This window comes from Buceros rhinoceros, unplaced genomic scaffold, assembly GCF_000710305.1.
Source record: "Buceros rhinoceros silvestris isolate BGI_N320 unplaced genomic scaffold, ASM71030v1 scaffold7143, whole genome shotgun sequence".
In the NCBI taxonomy this organism is placed as follows: domain Eukaryota; kingdom Metazoa; phylum Chordata; class Aves; order Bucerotiformes; family Bucerotidae; genus Buceros; species Buceros rhinoceros.
Genome location: NW_010404186.1, coordinates 61,038 through 71,859, shown reverse-complemented (window position 1 = coordinate 71,859; position 10,822 = coordinate 61,038). Strand labels below are relative to the sequence as shown.

Sequence of the window (10,822 nt, the reverse complement as noted above, 5' to 3'; positions counted from 1 at the left end):
AAAAGCCTCTACATAGCAGTGCCAGGAGGCACAGTGCCAGGAGGCAAAAGTGATGCATTCTGGTGCACTCAGCAAAGGAGTAAAACTTGGACTGTTCTCTTTGTTATAGGAAGGGGAGAAGATGCTCCGTGAGAGGCACTATGCCCCTGAAGCCATTCAGGCCAGACTACAAGAAATGGAAGAACTATGGGAGGAACTGCTTGCAAGTTGCCAAGATAAGCAGGCCAAGCTTCAGGATGCTTACAAGGTAATACAGGGATGCTGGAGGTTGGGTCTTTGTATCATTTCCAGACATAGCCACAGCTGCCTTGCTACACATCTCATCCACGAGTGTGTCACTTGATATAATCTCACCCGATTCCTCAAGACCGTTAGAGCAAAGACACTACTAAATCTAGACTGACTGAGTGGAATTGGCAGGAGAATTGAAGATCGCTATGGAGGGAAAAGGATTTGTAGGCTGTGTTCTCTTCTGCTTTCTGGTGCCGGTTTAGATCAGGATTCCAGAGAGTGGTATTTGGGGAAAAGGTGTTCACTCATATATGTCAGCTCTCCGGATCTGTCCCTACGGCATCTTTTCTCCAAGACATTGAGAAAGAAGCCCGCAGCTGATTGTCATTCTTCTAGCTCCAGGCACATGACTTCTCTTGGCTGTGAGTTTTGCATGGTCTATCGGACTCCCTGTGAGTATAAAATAGGGGTCTCCCTTTAAATGGCTTCCATTTAAGGTACTGTGTCCTTCTTCATGTGGACCAGCATCACATCTGGGAAGCGTTCACGGAGCACTGAAAAGATTCACTGTGTTGTGTATAATTCTTACTGAATTTTTATATCACACTGTCTGTCCTAAAGGTTGAAATGACCTTTTCTTCTTGTTTGTCCTTAGGGCCTTCATTTTCAGCGACGTTTGGAGGATATGGAGAAATGGTTGGACGATGTGGAAAATGAGTTGAAGGCACTACATAGTAATAATGATCTGGTGGTTTTGAACAGTCTTCTGAAGAAACAAGAGGAACTGGAGGAAGATATTGCTGGCCATAGGGACCGGCTGCAAGAGCTTGTGGTCACAGTTCAGCAGTTCCAAAAGGAGAAACATTTCCTTGCTGATGAACTGGAAGAGAGAGTGGACCAAGTAGTGCAGAGGTGTGTGAGTACCTGCCTTGTCTCCTGCCATCTTTTTCGTATTTTTATTAGTCTTTTTCTTGCCTGCGTATTATTTGCTTTCCTTCTCTACATCTTCTGAAAAGAATATTTTGCAATCATTCCTTATTAATCTGTGGTCCTCGCTGGGTTCCCTTTAAAACCTGCAGATACAAAAGCCTACGTGATCCTCTGCAGGAGAGACGTAGGAGTCTGGAGGAAAGCAGGCTTCAGTACCAGTTCCTCCAAGACGTTGATGAGGAATTGGCCTGGGTTCATGAGAAGCTCCCCCTGGCTTCCTCCAGGGATTATGGCCAATCCCTGGCAACTGTTCAGAGTCTACAAGAAAAGCACCAGGTAATGTTATGTGAAAACAATTCTCAGTCTTTAGAATCAAACAGAGAACACGAAATTCAGCTTGTCTCTGGGAAACTTCATCTGCAGTGCTTTGTCTAACAGAAGTTATGTGGATGCCAGGAATTTCTCTTATCCTTCTCTGATAATACTGACGTATTTTGAAGAGTATGTCCATGACTTGGCAACACGCGGGATTCCACTGCTTATCATTGCAGTTGTGTAGGTAGTACACCATATACTTTTCTGTGGACTCATTGGCTAGCTGTGAACTGAGTTCAAAACCTGCCCTTTTCAGTACAAAATAGCTTTTTACAAATGGTTATGCATGATGTCATAGCTTCTTTGGACAACAGATGCTTTGAAACTCAGTAAATACACATCCAAGCAAACTCCATTGCTCAAGTGTCTCAGGATAAGCTCATGGGAAAATATCTTTTCCCAAAACTTTCCACTCTGGAGGGAGGGAATTAACAGGGATCCTTATCTAACCTTCATTCCAGTGGTAGCTTTCAAGATAGCTGCTGAATTATTTCACAAGGTCCAGGTGGGCCATCAGAGAAAGCAGTGCCTGGAACACTGTCATCTCAAATACCAATAAAACAGCAGCTGCCCTTCTAACAAATTTTTAATACGGAGCACTGTCTCTTTGCGAACACAAGGTGAAAGAAAAAAAATCCTACTTAAGGTTTCCAGCAGCTATTAGTATTTAATGTTAGCAAATGATATCCCATTTAAATGCCAGGTCGAGTGCCTCTGGGGAGAATCTGTGCAATCTGGAACAGAGCTGGGAAACAAAGGACGTCTTATAAAGTGGGTGTGTGATATATACAGAGAGGGAGAGAGAGTAAGCCCAAGGATTTGGTGCAATCTGCATGTCTACAAATATAAATCTCAACTTAGAAAAAATCTGAAATGTCCTCAAGGTAAAAAATCAAGATTGCTACAGGTGACAGACTAGGAAAGGAATGAAATCTCTTTATCCTAGGTGTACTCGCAGTTTAATGAAGAGTTGTAAATATTTTTAAATGCATCTTCCAGAATATTCCTGAGTAAGACCCATGGGTATATTCTGAATAGTTCACACCTTTGGTGTAATTCTATTTGTAAAAACTCTGTGTTTAAGCAAGATGCAGTTGGTGACTTTGAGATTAGACAGTAAGAACAAAAAGCTTGTTTCATCATGATTAGAAGAATAAATGTTGTTACGTGTGCAATTACTGCTAAAAATTATGAACTGATTGACATGGTGGGGAAGTAACTATGTTCACAGAAGTAAGGAAGACTCAAGATGAATTAATCTGAGAAAACATTTGGGATAACTGAAGGAACAGTGAAGGTACTGCTTTAGGCTGCAATTATCTTTGTATTAATTGGCAAGGTCTCAAAATATGTCAATGAACTGTGAAAATGTGAGATATAGACCATAATAGCAGTGCTTAATAATATGCCAATTCTTTCTGATATTTTGCTTCTTATTCTCCTGGAAGCAGGATTAAAATACAAGCTTTGAGCTCTCAGTCTTTTAGTAGATAGAGTCTCTGTTGGCTTACAGGCAAACAGATGTCAGAGGTAACGTAACAGTCAAGAATTCAATATTCTATTAGTTCCACCCTCTATTTTTTTGTCTCAGTGAGCCAGATTTGTAAAATTCAGTCCTTGTTTTGTTATCCCAAAAGAGATTGTGAGTTAACTATATCAACCTAAAAAAAAAAGAATACTGTCTTGCAAGACTGCTTTTACATACAAATATAATATGAATACACACAGCTGCTTGGCTTGGAACAGAGTTTCCCCTCACTCCACACCCCCCTCCCACCTCTTCTCTTTTTTTTTTTTCCATTTCCTGTTGTTATAAATGAAGTACTGTGAATACAGGTTCCTAAATGTTCAACTGCAGTTTTTCTTCATGCTGCTGACTCATTATTAATACATCGTACAGGACGTTTTATAATCTTTGCCACTGGATTCCATTCTGCTGGGGTCAGATACGGTGTCACTTTTCAACAGCATAGTGCCTATCTTGAAATTAACAGGGACGTTGAAGGCAAGATTAGAGCTCTTTTCCAGCCAAATCTAATATTTAATTTGAAAAAGTATGTCCTCTCCTCAGAGGAGGTGTCTCTTCTACGTTAACACAGCACTGCAGTCTAACTCTGAAACTGCCTGTTTCATAGCTGTGAAAATAAACAGAGCAGTTGTAAAACGGTGGGGGTTTATGCTCAAGGTGCTCAGGCATAGTTAGCCACGGGATACACATCTAACCACCGCCAAACTGATGGCATCGTCACTGCCCACCCAAGCAAATATCCTATGAGGGGCATATGGGATGTATGCACGTTGTTTTAAAATACACCAGGCTTCAAAAATGAATTTCAAACAAAGTCTTTGAGAACTGTTTCAGGTAGTTTTCTTCTTTCCTCATCCTCTTGGCTGCTTGGGAGTAGTGTACCCACAGTGTTTGCAATGGCTGTTATGCAAAGCTGCATCTTCTACAAAGGCATTGGCAAGAGATAAATATTGATAAGCAGATGAATTAATTGTTCTTCCCTAGACATATTTTAATTCAAGAAACACTGTGTGATGGTGGAGAAGCAGGTATATTTCAGTGGAATCTTCAGATAAGAGATTTGTGGTTAGAATCTCTTCCCTCCACAATCTGAGATGGATGCATACCAAGGTCCAAATTTCACGTATATGATTTCTGTATTCATTCCTTCACCCCAAAAAACTCCTCCACTCCACTTTGAGCATTCACTCAGAATTTGCACCTCTGACCCATCTTTGTATGTAGAAAACAAATTTATAAGGGAATTACATGACTGGTATACTGGAATTACACTATCTGGTATAAAAATCTCTATAGCTTTTAGTTTTGGTCAGTCATTTTACTCTTTACTCTTTCCAGAATTTGGAGAATGAGATAAGCAGTCGGGATGCTTTGATCAAAGCAGTGCTCAGTACAGGGCAGAAACTGGTAAGGGGAGGCCACTCAGCCTCTCGTGAGATTATGGAGCATCTGAAGGAGCTTGAGACTTCTGTAGAAACCTTGAAGGCAGAAGCTCAAGAGAGGAGACAGAAGCTCATGAAGTCATATGAGGCCCATTTGTTCCTGAATGAGGTAAAGATGGTTCATGAGACATTTATTTTGATCTTTCTTTGCTTGAAAGTATCAACACCCATATTGTTGAACGGCAAGTGCTAAGATAGGAGCAGAATTCATACAGTCCTGATTTTTCATATCTGGTAAATACAGATACAGTGGAGAAATAACATTTACTTTTCCAACTAATTGCAGTGAGAGATAAACGTGTAACTGTAATTACTGGTTTCTGGGTACACTTGTTTTTTTAATACTGTCTGCTAGGTATCACCGGAAAGCACATAAGCTGCTTTCTGTTTTCACTGATGTGTCTCCTTGAGCACCACTGCTTTACAGTTTTCTTTGTCTTGTCCTAAATCACAAATTACAGCTCTGTTGAGGCTCATCGCTGTGTTTTATACAGCTACTGGAGGTGGAGGCATGGCTGGCAGAGAGGAGCTTCATTCTGGAGACCTCTGATTATGGGAAGAATGAAGAATCTACACAAGCTTTACTTCGTAAACTTGAAGCTACCAAGCTGGACATGGATGGTTTCAGGCCCCGGATTGAGAAAGTACAAGAGACAGGTGCCAGCTTAATAAACAAAGACAGCCCAGAGAGGTAGGAAAGTGAAAACAGGCTTCTGCTCCAAGTCTAACAGAAATGCCCAGAGAAGGCAAATACAAAAAAGTTCAACCTTCAGTAGCTGTTTGATGACTCTTTCAGAAACATGACTTCAGGGGACATCAATCCCTCCTTCACCACCATCACACACAGTCAGCCGCCCAAAAGCTTGATGATTGTTTCAATTTTTTCATTACTGCTGTTTTTTAACGCAGGCCAATTGGTGCAGATCAGCTTCTTTGTCTGTTGTTTGTTCCTGGGAACTGTCATATACCATGTCTCATTTACCATAAAGGTTCAAAAAACCCGAGGAAAGGAAATGGACATTCTTGACAGTTCGCTGGTTTTTAATGCTGGTTTGCTTTTGTATCTGGGGAGGAGGAGGTGAAAACAGAAGCCATTCATAGGAGATACTCTAATTTCCTGAACTAGCTGGTTTTAATGGCTTGGCATAACTCACTCCCTGATGTTATCTGGTTTTATCTGTATTTTGAAGGTGTTGCAAATTCAACCTGTAAGATTCTTGTTCTTTGCAGTCCAGCCATACTTTCAAAGCTCCAGGGGATCCTAGCAGACTATCAGACTCTCCTACAGAAGGCTGAGACACAGAGAAAATACCTGCAAGAACAGTTCCAGCTCTATCAGTTTGAAAGAGAATTCCAGCTGGTGGATGCATGGTTTTCCAGTAAACAGTCCGTAGCAGAGTCTGATGACTATGGGCAGGACTTGGATGATGTTGAGGTAAAAGAAAATAAAAGGTATTGTATGTATTGTATGGCAAAGCAGGAATATATTTGCTGCAATTTTTGTGTAGCTGTTGACATTGAAGCATGTTACAGCGTCAAAACTGAAGCAAACCAGTTATCTCTGTAGCAGGAACTTAGACGGGTTTCTGTGTGCCTATACAGGGCTCTCTGAGGTAGCATCCTCTGACAGAAAAAGTGGGTCCTTCAGAAAGTTAGCTTTTTCTGGGGGTAAGGTGAGGTCAGCTCACTTCTTTGCTGGCCCTGATTATAAATTTGACAGGGCCGAAAGAATTTGACATGACCAGGACCATGGTCTGGTAACAATTTCAGTGCTAAACACTGGGATGCAGCATTAACACATCTACCTGCTGATTTCAAGGATGAATTTCTCCGCAGGGCACAAAGTGTGGGTGTAATTCATAGTGTCCACTCCTTAAGAAACACTGTATACGCAGACAGCCTAACAAGTTACGTTTCTTAGCTTCTGATGTGGGCAGCATCTCTTTGTCAGGATGTGGGTGATTTTTCTCTGTGACATCTTAAATGATCAAGACAATAGATGCCGCCTTCTGACTCCAGATGATCTGGGATTATCAAGTGATTTGTGCTTGTAGACTACAATACATTCTGCCTCTCTCATACAGGTAGGCAGAAATTCTTATATCATCTAAATCTGTGTCCCCATTTATCCTGCAGGTGCTGGAGAAAAAGTTTAAAGATTTTGTAAGTGAGGTGAAACCTCTGGGACATTCCAAAGTTGCCTCCTTAAATGAGTTATCATGTAAACTAGAGAAGGAGGGCCACAGCAAAATGGACATTATCCAGAAGAGAACAAAGCAAATCAATGAGACGTGGGAGGAACTATGCCATGCCATCCAGACAAGGACAGAGGTAGGAAATACATGGAAAAACTGGGACATTGAATTCCCTGAGTTTCCCATGTCCTTCTTCCTTTCCCAGATGAGTGCATCGTTCACATTAAAACACAAGGTTAATAAGAGCAATGGGTATATTCTGTTCTACTCTTTCTTGATCCATTTTCCCTTATAGCCACTGCTTACCCTCCTGGCTTATACAGAAAGTACACTGCTCCTGGCTTATATCTGAAAGATATTTATCAGCCTGGAGTAATTCTGTTTTTCTTAATTCACCACCAAGTTCTGGTTTCTTGAAAAACTAAGGCAATCTAACAGTTCACCGCCACTAACGGGAGGCCAGGACTGGCACTGATTGGACTCTTTATTGAACTACTTCAGCTTATTAAATAAAATGAAAACTCTCCAGGTTTTCATGCTGAGTAAGTTACTTGCAGTCAAGGAAGGAGTATGGAAGAGAAAGTGATGGAGAACACAAAACACCTGCCTTTGGCAGCAGTTAGCTATTAAATAAGCTCACTCCCTCTTGTGCAATTGCAGTCACGGGTGTGTTTGGAAGAGTGGGGAGGACACACAGAACTCAGCATTTTTGTTTGCTTTAAGGAGAATGTAAAATGTCAGATATACTCAACTCTTTTTTTCACCTCAAGCCCACTATTGTCTGTTGGCAGCAGAAAATGTATGACAGCTGTTCATATATAGTTATAATGTAAAATAGTATTAGAACCCTTTTTTAGTTCTCTCGTTTTGGAAAACTTAATTATTACTTAACTCCTCTTAGTTTCACTGTTTTCAGTGTAAGCCTTTCTTCCAAGCAAGTTTTTTAGGACACTTTCTGTGGTTGAGCGAGCTACCTTTAGAGGGCAATTCATGCTCTCCATCTTGATCATTCATTTTACATACGGATAACTTGCTCTTTGGAGACGGCAGTTTCTTTCCATTGACAGAGAGAACTTGAGGAAACTAGGTTAGCTTGAGCACCTCACTTGCAGGTGTCTTAATTGAGAAAGGGTTTCGCTTCCACTTTTGTTCAGTCTGTACTGCGTTAGGGCATAATAGGGTTACCCTTGTTTGAACTGCAGACATGACATATAGTATTACCGTTAAATTGTTTCTTTATTCCAGAATCTAAGAGCAGCCCGTCAAGTTCATCAGTATGATCATGATGTGGACGAAGTAAAGGGCTGGATGCAGGAGAAAGAGGCAGTGGTGGATATAGAAGATTACGGATATGATCTTCCAGGTGTACAGACACTTCTCAGCCAGCTTGAGGGAGTCGAGGTAAGGGGATATGTCATGAAGCAGTAGCGGAAAAGCATAAATAGCAAAAAAAGTAGACCGATGCTTAATTTGAAATCGTCTCAAGTGCCTTGTTTGCAGGCCAACAAATATTCTACATATAATTCAACAAATATTTACAGGCCCTAAAATATACCTTGTACTTCACAGAAGGGAGCCTTTTTCCTCCTGTTTTTAACATTGGGATATTACGTTATTAATGCTTTTGCTTCTAGGGACGAGCTTCTAAAATCTATTCCAAATTGTTGTTCTAATTGCAAAGGTGTCATCTGAACGACAAGAAACTTCAGCTCCACCCTTATCAAAAGAATCAGCGTGTCACATCTGAAGAATCTTCTTTGATGCTTGATGATGAACATTAAAAGGCATTAGAAAGAAACTGAGAGGGAAAATCCTGACAGAATCATATTTTCAGCCTCTGCACAGCCAGCAGCTAGAAATGATATGCATCTTCTTTAAAATCTGCTATCGATAGATGTAACTAGTGACTTGGTCTTACAAGCCATTCTGTCTCTGTTCCAGAGAGATCTAGGAGCCATCATGAAAGAGCTGGAACGGATTCGGGGAGAGGCTTGGCACCTCAGCCGCACGTACCCTCAAGTCAAGGAAAACATCATAGAGAGACTCACAGATGTGGATGAGTGTTGGGGAAAGCTGGACAAGAAGTTTCTGGAGAGGAAGGCAAGATTGAACCAGGCAGAACAAGTCCAGCTTTACTTCAATGACTGCAGGGAGCTAATGTATGTGTTGGCCCCTTGAGTTTGGTAGCAGGCCTTATTTCTTGCCTTTCTCATATAGGATTTTCTAAATTACACCTGTTAGTTACTTGATTCCTGTCCCATGTGCTCTACGGCTTGCTTGTAAATCTTTCTGAATAATAATACGTAGCACCTTCCCAACAGCACTTCAATGAACTTACCACACATCACAGGTGACCGTGCCACTCCAGCACAGTGGAGCAGTCAAACCCACAGTTTTAGACTATTTCCTAGGCAGTCTTGGAGAATTCAGTCACTCTGGATAGATTTGGAAGTCTCACAATTCCAACTGAAAACACTGTTGATTCTGTAGGAAGATGGGGGAGTCTCTGCTAGATAGTCAAGTCATTTGTACACCTGTACAGACAACAGTGCCCATTTTTCTTAGAGTCAAAGCAATTATATTAAAGATAACCTTCTAGAACAGGTTAGCACCTGCTGAAATGCTGAAAGTGTTTTGCAAACGTGTTTGATGCCATTGCCCATAGGCACACACTCCTCTGTCCATCCTTATTAGGGTCAGGTTTTTGGAAGAATTCAACTCCTGGGAAATTCCATTATTTTTATTTTTCCCTTTTTAATCTGAATTAGAACACAATGCTGAATGTTTAAAGCATTGACAAAATACTTTTTTAAAAATATGTTTTGAGCTAAACATCTCATTTAGTTTAAATCAATCATGGCAAAGTATCTATAAGCAGAGGTCTAATGTAAAAATAGAAATAAGTAATGGAAATATGCTATACTCCAAGTGGCAAACCAGTATTCAAATATTATATATTATAATTTTCATCAAAATAGATACATTTTTCATGGAAATCATGTTTTTCTCACAAAAGAAATACTTACATTTTTAATTCAGTGTAGTTACTGAAAGGGTTAATCCATGACAGGAGTAGAAATACAAAGACGGCGAAGTGGTTACCACTGACTATGGGACATTTACTATGCTAAGAGACATCTCCTGAGTGCAGATAAATCAAGATGCATTGGGTTAGGGAATTTATATTGGTTGCTACGGAATAGAAAATCTTCCTTTAAAAGAATCTATCGATACGCTTCTTTGCGTCAGTGCTGTCTGTGTGTGAAGTACTTCCATGCTTGGTGATAACTGATTTCAGATGGAAATCTGAAAGTCTCTGTGTCCTGGTACCACGTATAAAAGTACTGCGGATGTGTACAGCCTAGTTAGTTCTGAAGTTTGTTAGTACAGAAGTTTGTTAGTACAGAAGTTAGTTCTGAGGATTTGAATGTGCATTGCTTCAGTATGTACAGATGCTTGAAACAGCACTAGAAATACTATATCAGGTTATAAAAATCTATAGATGCATGAGTGAACCTTCATAAATGTATTTGTATATTCATATTACAGGATCACTGAATAATTGTGGTTGGAAGAGTCCTTTTAAGGTCATCAAGTCCAACCATTAATCCAGCACTGCCAGGTCACCACTAAGCCATGTCCCTCAGCACCACATCATAACAAAATCACAGAATCATTAAATTGTTTTGGTAGGAAGAGACTTTTAAGATCATCAAGTCCAAATGTTACCCCAGCACTGCCAGGTGGCAACTAAGCCGTGTCCCTAAACACCACATTGATATGACTTTTAAATACCTCCAGGGATGGGGCCCCCACCACCAACCTGGGCAGCCTGTTCCAATGCTTCACAACCCTTTGGGGGACCAAACATTTCCTAATATTCAGCCTAAACCTTCCCCGGCACAACTTGAAGCCATTTCCTCTTGTCTCATTGCTTGTTATGCGGCAAAACAGAATGATCCCCATCTCGCTACAACCTCCTTTCAGGTAGTTGTAGAGAGCAATAACGTCTCCCCTCAGCCTCCTCTTCTCCAGGCTAAACATCCCCAGTCCCCTCAGCCGCCCCTCATACGGCTTGAGCTCTAGACCCTTCACTGGCTTCGTTTCCCTTCTCTGGGCCC

General features: G+C 40.9%; 1 protein-coding gene across 1 annotated transcript in view; it reads left to right on the top strand.

Moving 5' to 3' along the window:
* Window positions 1-10,822, top strand: part of SPTBN5 (spectrin, beta, non-erythrocytic 5) — a 58,290-nt gene that overhangs the window by 36,650 nt on the left and 10,818 nt on the right. The window contains exons 19-27 of the mRNA XM_010133275.1: window positions 110-247; window positions 887-1,143; window positions 1,311-1,497; window positions 4,403-4,615; window positions 5,001-5,197; window positions 5,737-5,941; window positions 6,643-6,837; window positions 7,947-8,102; window positions 8,643-8,860. Coding sequence (XP_010131577.1) covers window positions 110-247; window positions 887-1,143; window positions 1,311-1,497; window positions 4,403-4,615; window positions 5,001-5,197; window positions 5,737-5,941; window positions 6,643-6,837; window positions 7,947-8,102; window positions 8,643-8,860 — 1,766 coding nt within the window. The remainder of the gene's footprint in view (window positions 1-109; window positions 248-886; window positions 1,144-1,310; window positions 1,498-4,402; window positions 4,616-5,000; window positions 5,198-5,736; window positions 5,942-6,642; window positions 6,838-7,946; window positions 8,103-8,642; window positions 8,861-10,822) is intronic.